This window comes from Siphateles boraxobius, unplaced genomic scaffold (assembly GCF_051911475.1).
Source record: "Siphateles boraxobius isolate OS27281-9 unplaced genomic scaffold, OSU_SipBor_1 31, whole genome shotgun sequence".
Lineage (NCBI taxonomy): Eukaryota > Metazoa > Chordata > Actinopteri > Cypriniformes > Leuciscidae > Siphateles > Siphateles boraxobius.
Window position 1 is genome coordinate 1769488 of NW_027508931.1, and position 18700 is coordinate 1788187.

The 18700-nt window shown below is 38.0% G+C and overlaps 3 protein-coding genes across 8 annotated transcripts; 1 reads left to right on the forward strand and 2 right to left on the reverse strand.

Annotated features, from left to right (window-relative positions):
- Positions 1 to 955: 955 nt before the first annotated feature.
- Positions 956 to 10944, reverse strand: rapsn (receptor-associated protein of the synapse, 43kD). 4 transcript variants are annotated; one of them, XM_077248891.1, is made up of 10 exons: positions 10825 to 10864; positions 10512 to 10545; positions 8945 to 10166; positions 7778 to 8116; positions 4697 to 4855; positions 2713 to 2811; positions 2079 to 2201; positions 1937 to 1990; positions 1622 to 1821; positions 956 to 1542 (listed from the first exon to the last, which is right to left on the reverse strand). In XM_077248891.1, the coding sequence occupies exons 3-10, from the start codon at positions 9167 to 9169 to the stop codon at positions 1470 to 1472; spliced, it is 1272 nt and encodes a 423-aa protein (XP_077105006.1). In that variant the 5' UTR covers positions 9170 to 10166; positions 10512 to 10545; positions 10825 to 10864; the 3' UTR covers positions 956 to 1469. The 4 variants fall into 4 exon arrangements, with proteins under 4 accessions (XP_077105006.1, XP_077105007.1, XP_077105008.1 ...); XM_077248892.1 differs by lacking the exon at positions 10512 to 10545 and having other exon boundaries at positions 8945 to 9444; positions 10825 to 10944; XM_077248893.1 differs by lacking the exons at positions 8945 to 10166; positions 10512 to 10545 and having other exon boundaries at positions 10825 to 10944.
- Positions 5138 to 18551, forward strand: LOC143759215 (protein FAM180A). 2 transcript variants are annotated; one of them, XM_077248895.1, is made up of 4 exons: positions 5138 to 5298; positions 16604 to 16777; positions 17166 to 17245; positions 18194 to 18551. In XM_077248895.1, exons 2-4 carry the CDS (start codon positions 16717 to 16719, stop codon positions 18518 to 18520), a joined length of 468 nt encoding a protein of 155 aa, XP_077105010.1. In that variant the 5' UTR covers positions 5138 to 5298; positions 16604 to 16716; the 3' UTR covers positions 18521 to 18551. The 2 variants fall into 2 exon arrangements, with proteins under 2 accessions (XP_077105010.1, XP_077105011.1); XM_077248896.1 differs by lacking the exon at positions 5138 to 5298 and adding an exon at positions 16445 to 16463.
- On the reverse strand, positions 10354 to 16368 carry kbtbd4 (kelch repeat and BTB (POZ) domain containing 4). 2 transcript variants are annotated; one of them, XM_077248889.1, is made up of 5 exons: positions 16040 to 16368; positions 15281 to 15754; positions 15044 to 15185; positions 14845 to 14951; positions 10354 to 13238 (listed from the first exon to the last, which is right to left on the reverse strand). In XM_077248889.1, exons 1-5 carry the CDS (start codon positions 16100 to 16102, stop codon positions 12378 to 12380), a joined length of 1647 nt encoding a protein of 548 aa, XP_077105004.1. In that variant the 5' UTR covers positions 16103 to 16368; the 3' UTR covers positions 10354 to 12377. The 2 variants fall into 2 exon arrangements, with proteins under 2 accessions (XP_077105004.1, XP_077105005.1); XM_077248890.1 differs by having other exon boundaries at positions 15281 to 15947.
- Positions 18552 to 18700: the final 149 nt, after the last annotated feature.

The following is an 18700-nucleotide window of genomic DNA, read 5'->3' on the forward strand; positions in this document are numbered from 1 at the left end:
GCTTATACTTGGGGCGATTTTATAAAATATATGTCTTGGGATGCGTTTTATTTAGTTATGGAAATATTACAGGGGCAAAGAAAGATGATCCACTTTAAAAATTGTAGTAAAAAAAAACATGCATATGACCTCAGATTTCTACCTGAAATCCTCACAATTTAAAATGATGAGAAATCAATTTAGCAGTAAAGAAAGGTTAGAGAATTTTTCAGTTAATGATTAACAAAAGAATATGAACATTTCTCAAATGATCAAATAGTTTGTTCATATTAAAAACGATCAATATATATACCGCTTGTAATATTTGGGCATAGTCATTCTAAATTTATTATATATATATATATATATATATATATATATATATATATATATATATATATATATATATATATATAACAATGTACTTGTTTATTTATTCAATTAAAGTGCCCAGAAAGAAATTAGGATAAAAACTAATTTTGGGCCATTCTGATTAATCATACTCAAATACTTTAGTGCTATAGATGTTGGAAACAGGTATAAACCATTTGTTGATTCAATACAGAGTGCATTCTCTTTTGTGAATCTCTGAAGGTTGTAGAAAATAATGGAGATGATACATAAGTTGATGTTAGAAAACTACTTATAACCGCACATCCTATAAATGCATTCAATAAAGAAATAAAGAATTTAATGTAGACTACTTTTCACATTTTGTTGATTCAAAGTAAAATTCATCCAACTATTGTCAGATACAGTAAAGTAATGTTGTGTGTACTGTGTAAGTTTCTTATTAAAAGACATAAATAATTGTCATATAAATAGTTAACAAAATGCATAATTGGTCAAGTTAATAAGTTGAACACGCCCCTGTTACTTCAGAATTTTACAGTTTCAGGAGGCAGTTAGAGACATTTGAGTTTACTACAAGCTTAAAGCAAACCTCAAACCAACTCAAACAGAACAGCATGTCTTACACTGTTGAAAGAGAACACCTTTATCTTTTTCAAATGAAGTTGATCATAGCATTCATGAATTATTTACACAATCTGAAAATACTGATTAGGGCTTGAAATTTGGTAGACTTTTTTGTTCTGTTCAGCTGTGATAATAGCAATAATGTCCACTATGAAACCACGTGATATGTAAAGCTCTCACCTCTTTGATGAATATCCTCACTAAGAGGACAGCAATGCTGCATGGTCCAATCAAAGGCTGTTTTTAAAGTTTCTGTCTTACACCAATGCAGCATTATAAGGTCAGTTCAAAGAAAGATCTGCTGTCATTCATGACGTCTCTGCGCTGAACTATTAATCCATGTCCTTTCAGTTCCACATTATTCCCAGTTGCCATAAAAGCAGGATGGAAACACTGGAAAACCTCCTTTTGTCCAGCTAGAACGCTCCCTGGAAGAAGGCCCTGGAACTTTTGCTCCCAGACGAGACACTGTGATGGGATTCAGCCGTTTTGTCCAAGGCAGGAGTGCAAGTTCATACAAAACCCAGCTTCATTGATGAACGATGGCATTTTGGGCAGCCCTTTGTGCCGTTTGTCTGCAGACACCTGCATGTATGAACGGAACATAGTGAGTTGCGTAGTTCCTCATAGCTGGTGGTTACAGAGAGCAATAAACAATACCTACTTTAGGTGGAAAATGTGAGAGCAGGGCAAGGCCTGCAGCTGCTGGTTCCTCTCTCCGATAGACTCCCCACACATGCCACAGTAGAGCTCCAGCTCTTCTACACACTGCAGGAACTTCACCACCTGCTCTCTCAGCTCATCCTGCTGCTCCTTACTCCGGTAGATGCCTTCACACAGGCTGTGCACCTTCAGGATGCACAGCTGGAACAGAAAAACACAGAGATAGATGGCCAAATGCTATGCTAATGCTAATACAGAGCATGCATTTATCTTCTGAATGGGTTTAATGGGTCGTCATCTAAAATAGACGCATCACCTTGTTTCCAATCGCCTCGGCCAGATCATGTGCTCTTTGCATTGAGTCCAGAGCCTGTGAAAGTCATAAAATTTGAGATATTCCAGATGTTCAGTAATGGACATCTATCATAACAACTACACAATCAAATGAGCTTCTTGACCTTATCGTATTCCTTCTGCAGAATCCAGCACTTTCCCACCCCGACGTAGATGGATGCTTGTCCAAGGCGGTTGCCAATCTCTGACATTATGCACATGGAGGACTCATAACGAGGGAATGCTTTCTGTATTAAAGTTGAGCGCATAAAGAAAAGCAACTGTTACAGTCTTGGTTGAGTATTCTACAAAAGGAATCCAGGAATAAGCAAAAAACATTGTGATTAGGGCTGCCGTAATTAGGTAATTGTGAAAAGTTTTGATTACAGAATGCATATTTTACATTTTTTGCAGCATTGAATATTGTAGCAAGTTGCAAGAATGTTGTATATTAATGCAAATTCCATTGATCAACATTTACTAATCATGGTTATAATATAAAAGGAAATAAATGACAATTATGATTTTAATCATCATATAACCGTAAAGCACAATACTCTAATAATGTGTAGGTGGGAGAGTGAAAAAATTGTTTGTATAAAAATGATGTGCCAAATGCACTAGTAATTTTCAGTAGGATCCCTAGCAATGATATCCAATGTGATTAAGGATAAAAAAAAACATAAATGCTAGCAATATACTGAAAAGAAAGCTTGAGTAAAATAGAAAAAAAGAGATTGGGGTTTGCATTAAACTTACATCAACATCTTTCTGACAGCGATGAATATCAGCAAAGTTAAGCAGACACAATGCCTGAAGAGGTCGATCTCCATGCTGCAATGCAATCTTCATTGATTCCTGAGAGACATACGGTTTTATGTCGATATTAAGGAATCATGTATACTAAACTGTGACATGTAGGTTTATATTTTTCTTTTACAACATCAGTTTGCTTTTGCATGCTTGTTTTTACCGCTTTCGCCAAATATATTTCCTTTACATTTTCTTATACCTAAAATAAGAACAGCTTCACGTTGCACGTATTGCACATACAGTATACAGTTTAAGCATAAAGTTAATCTTACTGTCACTTCCATTTACGACAGACAATATATCCTCCCTCAGACGTTCCCACAGGTGGCTCAAATGTCCCACCACCAGATGTTATTTGACTTCACATATTACCTTTGGGCCTCGTTTATAAATGTGCATACAGTATTTTAAAATGTAATAATATTTCACAATAATTTAAACAGTTTTTGCTGTATTTTTGCTCAAATAAATGCAGCCTTGGTGAACTTTATTTCAAAAACATAAAAAACCCCGTAATTATTCCAAACTTTTTGATCAGTAGCGTATGTACCAACAGACCCCAAATCGTAAAGTTGCGTGACAGCCGGCGAATACCCTGCATTAATCCCCTGCACTGTTCGACGTGTGTAAATCACTGCTGCAGACGGCACATTGTGACGCTCACAGTCCAAAGCAATGACTGCCTGTGATATTTCTCTACTCGTCATTAGCGAGGGGCTAAGTGTAAGCTCTGCTCTTCATTAACACTCCTCTCAGACGGCACCTCAGCAGGATGGACTCTCGACTGGCGTATTTTTATCAGCCATAGTAAAGAGGGCTGGCACAACTAGCCCTACAAATAGCTGCACCTGTCAGTTGTGTCGTGGCCCGAGCTGCAGAAATTCAGAGGCCAGGGTTACGCCAAGGGGACTGATAAATATGATCAACATGCGGCATCATGGGGGATTAAGATGCTGCCTTAAATTCGTCCAGGTGACCATTGACACAAGCTGCCATATTGTTAAGTTTATGATGCACTCTACAACATAAATACATATGCCAAATTTATATTTGAAGAGCAAAGTGGCCATTTTAATTAAAAAAATCATGTCGTTTTTACTGAATAAAACTGGCAGCTGTGGTTGCCAGAATAATTCTGTAGATAATAAATACAGTAAAAAGTAAAGATATTTACAGAGAAACCTGTACATTTTACCATTTAAAATTGTAATTTACAAAAAAATATATAACATTTTAAATCAGTAAATCCAACATCCATTTTCTGCTGAATTAGCAAGGTCATGCTGCTAGCCTGCTAAAGGTTGATTTGTACTTGTTACATAAACAGACATTCACCATAACACTTTGGGTAAAGAGAAAACCACAACATGAATCAAAGTTCATCACAAGTAACTTTTCCACAAGCTGAGAAATATACTAATATTGAGAAGGTGGTGCTAGCAGTGTCACGGATACAAATACAAAACACTATCATGGTAACACACATGACAATAAAATAATGCAATAAACATTCATTAAATAACATAAGATGTAACATAAAACTACATAACTGATAACAAAAACGAAAAGAAGGAACATAATTATTCAAATAAAAAACCTTCAAATTAGAAGTGTCAGACGTAAATCTGGGAATGTCAATTTATGCCTTTTCACTGTACATTTTAAAATGATTTGCTCTTTTTACTTCTAAAAATGGTACATTTAACAGTATTTTACTGTAAAATGACAAAATATAAAATCTATTGTAGTTTTTACCCATATATAGAAGGGGAACTTACTGTTAACCAATTAACTGGTTTTTACTGTCACATTTGTTAGTCTTTTAAAGTTAAAATTAATTTTTTTTTTTTTCAGTGTATGTGATAAAAAGTCATACACATACATTATTATTTAAAAAATGGTTGTCATAAATCATATTAAATGTTTGTACCTCACAGCATTCCATTGCATCTGGTAAACGCATCAGCTTCCTGTAGGCCACCGACATATGGTACTGGCTCATGGCACGGTACTTTAGACTCCATCCTTTACCATAGTCATTCACCAGTTCAGCTGCTTTGCAAGGAAAGAAGAGTGCTTTCTCATAATCCTGCAACAGCACAAAATATGCAGATAGGGACACTTATTAGCATAAAACAAGCTGTACATAATTATTAGGGAATCTTTATGTAAACTTAGAACATTTAAAAGAATGTTGATTCAAAACACTAACCAAATACTAATAAAGAAAATCTCTGCAAATAACTGACTGATACACTTAGAATGAGATATTTCAAGTCAATACATGAACACATTTAAATAAATATGATTATCAGAGAGATGTAAATGAGAATGCAGAAAGCAACCAACCACTCAAAGCTGATCATTTCTCCTTTGCAGGGAGACAGATCTCTGCCACAGCTAAAAGGAGCCGTCTTATTATTGCTCCTAGTAGCGCTTACATTCTCTGCATGCCTCTTCATCACATACATATTACAGCAGGCCTTCCTGGCAATCCAGGGGATTTACTCTCTTCAAATCTCTGGTGTCAAGGTGAGTGCAAATGCCTATATTTAGCCAAACCTGCTTTGTCGGACTTGTAATTGGATACATTGTACATAACATTTTGGCAGTTTGTTAGTGATGTAAAAACTTTGTACTACTCTGTCAGTGAGTGAATAGAACTTAAATAACTGTAGGCATGAAACAATATACAGTATGCAGTGATGCTGGTAGACAATGATCATACTTAGGGGTTTCATCAGTTAATAAATGTGGTTCTTTTGAATTTTCTATTTATATTAAGCAGCAAAACTGTTTTCAACATTGATTATAAAAGGAAATGCATTTTAGACTGATTTCTGAGAGATTATTCAAATAAGTACTGGGTAATATTAATTAACTACATTAATACAATTAAATTCTATAGAGTTACGGTTAGGGTAAGTTACTTGTAATTATGCAAAATTTAGAGTCATTCTATTCTAAGTACATGTAAAACGTGTAAGTATGTCACCTTAAAATAAAGTGTTACTATTTGTATAGGTCCTTCTAAAAAAATTAGCATATTGTGATACATTTCATTATTTTCTGTAATGTAATGATAAAAATTAAACTTTCATATATTTTAGATTCATTGCACACCAACTGAAATATTTCAGGTCTTTTATTGTTTTAATACTGATGATTTTGGCATACAGCTCATGAAAACAGAAAACCCCAAATTCCTATCTCAAAAAATTAGCATATCATGAAAAGGGTCTCTAAACGAGCTATTAACCTAATCATCTGAATCAACTAATTAACTCTAAACACCTGCAAAAGATTCCTGAGGCTTTTAAAAACTCCCAGCCTGTTTCATTACTCAAAACCGCAATCATAGGTAAGACTGCCGACCTGACTGCTGTCCAGAAGGCCATCATTGACACCCTCAAGCAAGAGGGTAAGACACAGAAAGACATTTCTGAACAAATAGGCTGTTCCCAGAGTGCTGTATCAAGGCACCTCAGTGGGAAGTCTGTGGGAAGGAAAAAGTGTGGCAAAAAACGCTGCACAACGAGAAGAGGTGACCGGACCCTGAGGAAGATTGTGGAGAAGGACCGATTCCAGACCTTGGGGGACCTGCGGAAGCAGTGGACTGAGTCTGGAGTAGAAACATCCAGAGCCACCGTGCACAGGCGTGTGCAGGAAATGGGCTACAGGTGCCGCATTCCCCAGGTCAAGCCACTTTTGAACCAGAAACAGCGGCAGAAGTGCCTGACCTGGGCTACAGAGAAGCAGCACTGGACTGTTGCTCAGTGGTCCAAAGTACTTTTTTCGGATGAAAGCAAATTTTGCATGTCATTCGGAAATCAAGGTGCCGGAGTCTGGAGGAAGACTGGGGAGTAGGAAATGCCAAAATGCCTGAAGTCCAGTGTCAAGTACCCACAGTCAGTGATGGTCTGCGGTGCCATGTCAGCTGCTGGTGTTGGTCCACTGTGTTTTATCAAGGGCAGGGTCAATGCAGCTAGCTATCAGGAGATTTTGGAGCACTTCATGCTTCCATCTGCTGAAAAAATTTATGGAGATGATTTCATTTTTCAGCACGACCTGGCACCTGCTCACAGTGCCAAAACCACTGGTAAATGGTTTACTGACCATGGTATTACTGTGCTCAATTGGCCTGCCAACTCTCCTGACCTGAACCGCATAGAGAATCTGTGGGATATTGTGAAGAGAAAGTTGAGAGACGCAAGACCCAACACTCTGGATGAGCTTAAGGCCGCTATCGAAGCATCCTGGGCCTCCATAACACCTCAGCAGTGCCACAGGCTGATTGCCTCCATTAGACGCCGCATTAAAGCAGTCATTTCTGCAAAAGGATTCCCGACCAAGTATTGAGTGCATAACTGAACATAATTATTTGAAGGTTGACTTTTTTTTTGTATTAAAAACACTTCTTTTATTGGTCGGATGAAATATGCTAATTTTTTGAGATAGGAATTTGGGGTTTTCATGAGCTGTATGCCAAAATCATCAGTATTAAAACAATAAAAGACCTGAAATATTTCAGTTGGTGTGCAATGAATCTAAAATATATGAAAGTTTAATTTGTATCATTACATTATGGAAAATAATGAACTTTATCACAATATGCTAATTTTTTGAGAAGGACATGTAGATTTAAATAACTCTAAAACTAAATAGATCTAAAACTAAAAAAAAAAACAAATAGATTCAGTTTTAATTGATAAGCGGATAGTGAACGAAAAGTAGCCAACAAGTGTCCAGAATTTTTGGAAACTCCTTCAATACTGTTTAAAAGTATCCCAGAATGCACCTCATTAAGTTAAAATAATGTATGTACTGGATCTAGAAAAGAGTTGACATTTTATAGATATAAAAATAATATATATATATAATTTATTTTGGGTGACTCCATCATTTCCATCCACCCATTTGATGACTTTACTATTATATAAAATAAGTAAAATAGTGATAATAAAATGAGTAGGTGTGTCATAAGCAAAAAGGAGTGATAAAGTATTGATACCTTAAGCTGGATGTAGAAGTTGCCCAAACTGCAGCAGACCCTGCACTCCAGCATCTTGTCATCGTTGTTGTGAGCGTATCGCAGGGCCTTCTCGTAGCTCACTAAGGCCTTTTGGAAAACGCTAATGCCCAGGTAGGCATTGCCCATGCTCAAACACACTTGCCCATTGAGCTGTAGGCTAACAGTGGTGCCCTGCATGTTTAAGCAGGTCTCACAATATGAGACTGTCTTCTGGAATTCACAAAGCTTCTCGTTGCTGCGTGCCAGGTTCAGGTAGCCCTCCGTCAGGTAGTCAGGGTCCTCCATCTCTCTGGCTGTGTTTATCTGAGCTAGGGAGTACTGTTCGATGGTTGCATGTACATGGGGACAGAAAACAACAGAAGATAGTTCATTAATACAACTATTTAAAAATAAAAAGCGTATTCAGGTGTTTCCCCATTGGGAAAAATGAATCCTGTTGCAACCAGATATGACGCTAGACACGACAATGTACTACTGTTAAAATGGTCTTCATACCACAACAGATATCAAGCATACTTTATTATTATTATGTGAGAGCTACAGTTGTTTAAACACATCACAGTGCAAATGAAGTCTATGCTGAACTCGGGAAAGCAGGTCCCTCTGCAAGGAGGTTTATGTCAACAAGATGCTCGGTGCTGAGGATCAAATTGCATGTGGCTCTCCTTACCTTCCATGTAACTATGGAAGTTATATATTATATGCGTGTTTCGCATTATTCGCATTGGTATATATATCAGTCAGAAATCTGTCTCAATAAGGTTGCAAGCAAATTGGTGCAAATCATATCTCAGTGTGTGTATTTATCAATTATTTACCAGACATAAGCATTTAAAGGGATAGTTCATTTACTCACCCTCATGTTGCTCCAAACATGTATAACATTATTTCTTCTGCAGAACACAAAAAAGTGCTTTTTGACCATACAATGAAAGTCAATGGGGTCCAATGTTGTTTCGATCCCGTTTGAGTTTCATTATATGGAAAAGAAGAAATAAAGTCATACAGGTCTATTTAAATGAATGATCCCTCAATTTAAATGATCCATTTACACAGTTTACTCCACATGTCAGTAGATGGAATTAAGTTTTTTGACAGAGTATCAAGGCACGAGAGCAGGAGGACGGTTGTATAAGCAGCTCTTACCTGTAGCATCTCTTTGTATTTCCCCATTTCTGAATGTGCTGTGATCAGACACCCTAAAACTCGAAACTTCCCCCCAGGATCAGATGTCTTCCTTAACACTTTCATCCAGACATATAAAGCCTTTTCCGTGTCATTCGACTGGTAGAGCTTCAGTCCCTTCTCAATCTGCTGTTTGGTTTGGTCCTGACCCATTTCTGCTACAAAGTCCCTCATAAAAATAACCATCCGTTTGGCTCTTCGGCCGTCTGGGGAAGTGCAAGCGTGCAATTTTTTTGTCTTTCACCCGTCAATTCCACCCTAGAAATCTGCACCCACCTGCTTCGCTGATCCACAACACTCAGCTTTGGGTGCAAAGAGATGTTGAAGAAACTGGATCCACGGCTTGCGAGGTATTCTGAGTACAGATCCTCATTGCTCATCACTTTGAAAACACGTCATATGAATCACAAAATCATGATTTCTTTTGACGTTAAAGACCCAACCTCAGTCCCTTTGGAAAGCTGGGAAAGAAAGTTGAAGGAAAAAATGTGACACTAAAGAAATAAGTCTCAATCCAAGGTGCTGGCAATGATCTCCTAGAATATCTAGTCCTTCCACACCCGAGGAGGAGGAATTCTCTGTACCCTCACCCCCTACAAACCACCCCTTCATCTTTCTCCTCCCTCCCACTTTAGTGCTGGCGCTACAGCAGATGGCCTTGTCACTCTGGACCATGTGTCCCTGGTGGAATCCAGCTTCAGCCTCTGAAAAGATCCAAGGTCACAAAAAGACACTTATCCGCCGATCTTCACACCAAGAGTAGTGGTGTTCACCTCCACATCCTCACAACGTTAAGAGGCTTAAGCAACACAGCTATGAATGACCCTTAAGAAAAAAACAACTTACAGAAACATTTAGTCCCGAGCTACAGCAGAGGTTTGGACATCATGTGAAGTCTAAAAACAGCCAGATATTTCACAACGGTGAAGCAGAGCGAGTCAAACGCTCCTCATAGAGTGGCAGTTCCTGTGGGTGGGCCTTGTTAAGCCGCTTGCTGTGCCACCTCCCAGCCCCCCAGCCTTGGTGTCAGCAACTGATGCTTAGAATAGTTCACAAAGTCTGACATGGTATTTGTCTTGAGTTACAGTACCGCTGCTTCTTGAAACACATCAATGGGATCGAATTGTCGGGTTCTCAACTGAACCTGGCTTTCTTCGGCCCTTCCTTCCCCTTTTACACCCAGCTTCACAGATACAAATAGGGAGTATTTACTACCTTGCCATTCACAAGATGGCTTATGTTACTAAAGAAAACGTCTGGTGGTTGTAAGTCACGTCTTTGTTATAACACAATTCCTAAAATGCTAACACACTGCTTTAACGCGTTTTGGGGATTGTATTGTGTAGAATTTATAAAAACTGAAATACAAGTTAGAAAGCACAGCAACACAAATATTTATTTCAAGTGATACAAGTCTGTTTTAAAACAGGGTGAAGAAAACAAACTTTTTATTCTTAGTTTTTGGTGTTAACATCTCCTTAAAGAGATAGTTCACCCAAAAATTAAAATTCTGTCATCTTTTACTCACCCTCACGTTGTACCAAACCCGAATGACTTCCTTTCTTATGTGAAACAAAAGATATTTTGAAGAATGTTTCAAAACCACATTGGACCCAACCGACTTTCGCTGTATGGCCAAAAAACACTAAGGCTATGTTCAGACTTTTTTTTCTCAAATCAGATCTTTTTAGGCAGAATGTCTGCACTATTATTGCAAGTGATCAAATGAGATGTGTGTGTGTCCAGACATAACCAGCCTATCTGCATGGTTTCTTTAGTAACAATGTAGGCGTACGCACATGTGTGACGAGACGCAAGAAAAATGGACCAGTGGTACTCACTGCAGAGTCAAATGACGACCAGCTCCTCCTCTCTGGAGCTCTAAGGGGGTGGAGGGATAGTGTTGTTAGGGTTAGGGTGTGGTTGGATATTCTAGCTCCACCCATTAGACCCAAACTACATTCGCTCCTCCTCTCTGGAGCTCTAAGGGGGTGGAGGGATAGTGTTGTTGTAGGTAGGGTTTGGGTGTGGTTGGATATTCTAGCTCCACCCATTAGACCCAAACTACATTCGCTCCTCCTCGCTGGAGCTCGAGCTGTCTGTTAGAAATCTGTTATCGGTTATGGTTTGATGATATCGCAAGACAATTTGAAATCGGATTTGAGCAGCCAGAGCATCCAGAATGAGACGCATCTGTAAAAATCTGAAAGGAATCGCATTTCAAACCACCTCCAAATGTGGGTTGAATCAGATGAAAAAAGAAAAAAAGATTTCATGTGTTTTATTGCTGTCCAGACTTTCAAAAACCCATCTGGATGTGCAATTTTTTAAATTTTTGCTGGCAGTCTGAATATAGACCAAAGCATTCTTCAAAATAACTACTTTTTTGTTCTGCAGAAAAAAAAGTCATACAGGTTTGGAACAACATGAAGGGTGGCATTATCACAACTGTTATGCAAAGGGGGAAACATGAAACGAAATGCGTACATTATTTTTGCCTTTTAATTCAAGAGTAAAGTTGACCGAAAGTACTGAGTCAAACAACAAAGATTTTCAAAAGTTAATTCAGTCATTTTTAGTAACAATACTTTGAACTAGCTCCAAAAGGTCAACAAGAATATGCTATGTCTCTGGCAGATGTAAAATGAACTGCATCTTCATATACTGCATAAGTAAAATATTAACAGTTGTAGCACACATTTTGCAAACCAGCTTAAGGTGGAAACGAATATAAAGTTCCTGTCCAGTCATAAACCACTGAGAAAGGGGAATCTGAGGTGACAATTGAGAAATTATCAGTAAGAGAGAGATAAGTTCATACTTTCATTATGAACATTATTTAAACGCCCCTTGACAGTGGTACTAAATACTTTTGTCAACATCCTTGAGGATGTTTTGCATGGTTGATCTGAGAACATTTCCTTACATTCAGTGTATCTTGGCAGATATTTGAAAGACACCATATATTGCACACTATCACTTATTTAAGGTAGTTATGATATCCAATTCACAGCTGTATACACAGCACATTTATTCTGCTAATTCAGTAAATGATGTGTACACATTAGTTCTTGTGGTGTTAGAAACGTGTTGTGGAATGTTAATGGTTTAAAAGGAAATTCAAATATAAATTCCTTTTGAAATCCAAATGAAATACTAAACTAAAGCTTGACAAACTTCAATGGTCAACTGCAAATGACACTGCAGATACTGACAAACATTACACATTACATTTGGCCTTCATCAACACTTTACGGTGTCCTACAGTGTAACACTTCACATGACATTATAAAGCTTGTACCACTGCATCACAGTAACAACTTCTACACGACTGCGGTCTATTAAATCACCATAGTTCATTTTTATCATGGTCCTTTGCATTACGTAGAACATCTCAGGCCAAAACAAACTGCCAGTTTGTAAGGAGGATTTTGATTCCCTTAATTACTGAGACCACCGACGTGGCAGGGTTCAATTTCAACGTGTTTGCGTCACCTTTCTTGCATTTATCCCTAAAAACATAAATGCAGCCATTGCAGCTGGCCACTTTCCATAGAGATGGCACGCAGCTCCACACTTCAGGGAAGCGCAGCCGAGTGAAGCTGTCCAGCAGTGGGTTATAGCACACCAGAGAGTCGCCCTCTGCCACCACAAATATAAGGTCCTTATGGGCGGTGGCATGCATGCATCCAGCAAAAGGCAGCATGTAGGGCTTGGTTTGACACCTCTGTGTGGCTGTGTCGAAGCACTGGATAAGGCGAGAAGGTTTGGTAAAGAAGTCCATGTCATTTTCCTCCCCACCCAAAAGGTAAATGGTGCCTCCCAAATTGACCCCGGCTGCACCCGACACGGCTGTGTCTAGTTGAGTGGTCTCTTTCCATATGTTGTCCTGTACTGTATAGCAAATGACAGCGTTGGAGAGAGTGTCCTGAAGGGTCTTGCCTCCCAACGAGTATATGGCATCCTCTGTAGACACAGACACTAATGTGTGGTGGAGACGGTCCCGGGGCAGGGGGGCGCAGCGCTCCCAGTCCATAGTGTGCATGTTGCATTTCCACATGCGCCGTGGTATGGAGCCCCCAACAACATATAGATCGGGCCCATGCTTGCAGGCAGCCGTGATCTGGTGACACAGGCTGTTCTGGCCACTCACACTGATGGCATCATCCTCGTCACAGTGAAGAGACACTGCCAATGAGTGTGTGCGTGTGTCTTCTTTCCCAATTAGGTATATGTGCACTTTTTCACCAATCTCCTAAATTGCAACAAAGCCAACAATGAGCATGCGAATAATACAATAGTAATAATAAACAACAATTGGTTATGAATTCTGCGCGTCAACATTTTAAACTGGTCAGAACGATCTAGGTTTTCTGGGCATTGCAAGAATGACTTCTGATAGCATAAATTAGAAAATGTATTAAAACTTTAAAAAACATTGCATACATTTTCAGCGTGCTTAGAAAGTTTCCTTTATAATTATAATAACTACATAATTTCCAGCTATAATTGCAAATTCTCTTTGCAAATAAAATAAAAATAAAAATAAATTCCAGGGGGTTGCATTAAGTTGGTTTTCTCATATCTTAAAGACATAACTTTTTCTATAAGTACTGATATCCACTCCTCATCTTCTAATCTAATTACATGTGGCATCCCACAAGGCTCCATTTCCATCCTCTGCTTTTTTCCTCTGTATATGCTTCCTCCCGGCTCTGTCTTTTAGTACAGTCTAGCTTATTGTTATGCTGGCGATACACAACTTTACCTTCCTGTTAGGTCAAATGAGTCTTGTTACATCAGTAATCTCATCTTTTGTCTTGAGGAAGTTAAAATTATGGATGTCTGAAGATTTTCTTAAGTTTATTGAGGATAAATCTGAGGCCATTGCCTTTGGTCCTTCATTGTGTATCTCTGACCTTGAAAATCAGTTAGGTACTCTGTTCTTTAACCTTGCATGATAAAGTGAAGAACTGTGTCAGCTTTGATTCTGACCTATTTGATAAGCAGATAAATGCCATTATTAAATGAAGCTTTTTTCATCTCAAATCCATTGCCAAATCAAAATGCTTCCTCTCTCTTAGAAGGACTTGGAAATTAGTATTTCACGCATTTATCACATCCCAGTTGCAATGCAAATTATATGTGGTTTGTCTCAGTCTACTTTTTTCACACCAGCAATTAGTCCAAAATGCTTCCCTACATTGGCTACCAGTTAAATTTAATGTTCTGCTGTATGGTTTAGCCCCACAGTACATTGTTGATCTCCTTTTGTACCTAGGTCTCTTTATTTTTTCAAATCAGTAACTAATCAGGATCTTTCTGTTCCTCATTCCTGCTTGAAAACCAAGGGTGATCGGGCGTTTGTAGTTGCGGCCCCCAGGTTGTGGAATGCACTTCTGTTTTTTGTTAGGTCTTCCTCCACAATGGCCATATTTAAATCTAGGTTGAAGATATATTTTTTCTCCAAAGCCTATGATGTTGTCTGAGATGCATAGGGGTTTTATTTGCAGCCTTTGTTGTTTTTAAAATGTGTTACATACTTGAAATTGAATTTATTTTAAAATAAAAAATAATATTTTTGTTTGCATATTTATTACACATGCAAATCATTTTCCATTTAAAATTATATAATGCAAATATAAAATAATTTAAATTGAATTTATAATTAGTCTTAGGGCAAGTGTAATTTTTTTGCAAGGCGAGTAGCAACCTTAACTACATATACTACTACTAATATATTTTCATCTGATGAATATAGAATATCAATACAGCATTGTGAGATGAAATACTGTATAAACTGTGATAAAAAAAATACTGTGAAATGTCTATTTTTTCCCCAACTCCTAATCATCACTAACCTTTAGGCTGTCTAGAAGCATATCAGAATACTCCTCTCGTTCGACTTTGTTGTGATTTATCCAAGTACCAATAGCTGCAGTTGGATTTTGTGAGCTTGGCACCCCATCTGCAAATTACAACACAAATTAACATGATCTCTGACTCTTTCTTATCACAATCTCTCATATGAAGTGAATCCAATTTGCTGTATTCATTCACCTTTAATGATGTCTATGAGAAGGCACAAAGGCATGTTCAGGAACTCCTCTGTCTGGTGCAGCTGAACCAGGTGAATCTTTGCACAGTGCTTGGCAGCCGTATACAACTCCTGGTCACTGTGTCTGTCCGCCAACCACATAATCTGAAAGAAAGAGCGGTCAACAGTTTCCGACTGATTCAGCTGACCTTTATCAAATAATTTTTGTGTATGCTATAAATCAAAAATGAAGGTTTCACCTGCAGGCAATTCTTAACAACCACAGTTCGTGATAGGAAGCGAGAGCACTCCTCAAAGAGGGCAGTAAGCTGATACATATCAGCCATTTCATAGGTGTCCTGCAGGTCTTCAACCCTTAGTTTTATTGTTCCATGGTAGATGTAGTCCACCAGCGACTGGAAGACAGGTGCACTGACGTCCTTCAGCTCAATGTTACGATCATAAGCTTCTCTAAGGTTAGAGGTGAACATGGACCTGAAGAAGCTGCTTTGTGCCGAGAGCACCAGGCGGTGAAGCTGGAACTCTTTGCTGTCCACAGTGACGATGACATCTGCAAACAGACCATCCTCCAGACACAAGTCCATGATGCTCTTCACAACACGGCTGGAATGGGAGCGATCGGTAAAGGTGTAACCCTGGAAGTAGTTTTCATCCCCCGATGGACCTCCAACGCTGTAGCCTCCATCCTCACCAGACTCCATGGCACCTTGAATCTGAAGTAGCTTTACCTGAATACTTGATAAATGACTTACGGAGTCAGCTGTCTCTCAGATGGTGGCATTCGTGTAGCCTTAAATATTAACTGGCAGGCTGGGATTTGCCATGGGATTTAACGCTCACTTGGCTCTAAAATAACTGACAGATTGATGTAAAGCCATGTTTATGAAGGAATCTGCTGCTTGCAATCTACACAAGCACAATTGCATACAGATTAAGAATACGTTCATTGGTGATTTTGCATTTCAGACGTTTCCACCGGTTCAAAACATGAAACTTACCGGTTTAGTGTTCACATAAGCGTTAGTTTTGACTGAGCAATTTGTCAGCCAAATTATGTCCATCTATGGTAAACTGGCCAGCTATGTAGCTAATGCTAGCATAAACCATCTAGATTAGGATCTATTTAACTTATAAGTTACCTTACTAATGAGTCCACAATCAAACGCAACAGATTTTTTTTGTCAGATATAACTCTGCAGACAGCATATGCGCATTCAGATAATATTATTTATAAATGTTAGCATGTGTTAAATCTTTACCATACCAGAAGACTGCCTGTAAAAGTCAGCCCTAGGAAGTAAACAGCACATTTCTTCGTATTGACGTCACCGCGCGTTTACTTGACTCTCTGCTGCCCCAGTGTGTTGGAGGACTGTCATTGCACTGCATTTCGAAAAACAAACAATGTATTTATTTCAATAAGTATGCTTAATTCAGATTAATTATATAACACCATCTATATAGTATTTACAAATTACAAAAAAAGGGAAATAGATATAAGCCACTCTTGTAGTCACATTTTTTCTCTCTCCCAGTTTGGCTCAAATTGTCTTTTTCCGCAGGTGGAAAAATGCGACGCACTAGACTAAATCAGGAATCCTGTTTTTTGTGTGTGGGACAAAACGGATAACGACTGAAAGCTGCGTGAATCAAGTGGAATTATATATCTGTGGCAATGTTGTTGGTATGTGTTGTCCTGTTTCTCATTGGCTTCAGGGAGCCCTGGAATAACTCAGGTAAAGACTTTTGAACTTGACGCGACGACATAGTAAATCTTTTTGCTATACAGTTTTATTTTGTTCACACATGCATTAGGTTTTCCTTATGATATTGTAATAGGCTGGATTTTATTAGCTGTTCCAGTGCTGTTGGGAAAGTGGCACTGACATTCTGTGGCATGCAGCTGGACATGATTTGTGCCAATCATGACGTCAGATTCAGATATTTTCCTTCTTTAAATTCCTTCGAGCACTGTTGAAATCGTTCGTTTTACATTATACTCAACTTTGACATGCAATTGCTCGCATAGCACTGATCAATAGTAATTCAGCTCAGACTTGTTTTCGAACAGTTCAGACTTAATGTTTTCCTGTAAGTCGTGAGTCTGTGTGTGCTGTCGTGCAGATGTTTCTGCGGTTCTGCACGGAGGATTGGCACCTCGGGGTTTTATCAGATCTGTAAGTGATGCTAACCTGATGTTTGAGGTAAGAAAATATATCCGTACATTCCACAAAGCACTCAACGTAACAATTGATTTCACCATACATTAGTCGAATTCAATATTGTAGTTAAAACATTGATTTATGTCACTGGAATGATACAATACAATTCCTCTATACACTCTGACGTGATCATGACCATTTGTTCATATAAAGTTTAATAGCCTTTATTAGTTCACAGAAGCAGAATTATATTATATACTCCATCTAAAAATATTTTAAACATTTCTAATTGGTCTACAAATATTATGCATGCCGTTTTTATGACACTATTGGAAAACAACATGGAATTAAAAATTCTAAAAAAGATATTAAAAACATTCTCACACTATAGAAAACTGTAAAATGATAAATACTACGATTTTAATCTAAATTCTTGATTAAACTACAAGTATAAATACTGAAGAAGCCCTAAAGGGACATGGTAATGGGAAAAAAATATTTAAATATAATTGATATTTCAATGCTTTTGCATTCCCCAAAGAATCTTTGCATTTGTTCCTCCAAGCTCCAAGAAACATTGCACTTGCTTGTAAAATGTTAGGTTTTTTTGTAAAAAAAGAAAAAATAATGGAAAAAACTTGTGTGCTAGTGTGGGGGAACACTATATTTCAAGTTTCTCATTTAAATGAACAAACAGAAGCACTGAGATAATTCCTTTGTCTTTGTTGGGGCTCCATACAGATGATGAACTTTATATATATATATATATATATATATATATATATATATATATATATATATGTGCATACATATATGGTTGCGCGCACACACAAGTATATATCCTGTGTGTATGTATAAACAGTGTATATATATATATATATATACACACACACACACACATATATATTATAAACACAAACTTTTATGTTAGATGTGATTTGACAGCACTCATATATATATTTTACATTCCCTCTTTTTTTAAAATCCTAGTTCTTATGGAGAGGACTGGAGATTGATGTCGACAATAATGTTGTCATGCGGGATCAAGAAATAGCATCTATGCGACAAGGGCGAGCTTTCTTATCTCTTATAAACGACAGTATTCCAAAGACTGTGTCTGCAATGGAGAAGTTACTGGCTATGCTGGAAGAGCAAGACTACTCTTTCACTCAGGCCCGGTTTGAGACCCTCATCCTCGGGACGATCTATTCAGCCTACCAGGCCCGAAACCAGAGGCTGGAGTCAGAGCAGCAGGCCTGGATTGATATTCTTGGTCGCCTTGCAAATGTTACTTTCATTCAGCTACGCAAGTCTTAACTAACAATAAAAATACCAGTTATTAATGTAACATCCTGATCATTTGTACCTGGCTTATATGACTCAAAATACAGTTTGTAATTAATTCAAAAATCTTTGTTGTCAGTTTGAATTGCTTTGATTTTCTTCACCTCCAACCATGGCTTATTTTTTTTTGGTTCTTAAATACAATACATGTTT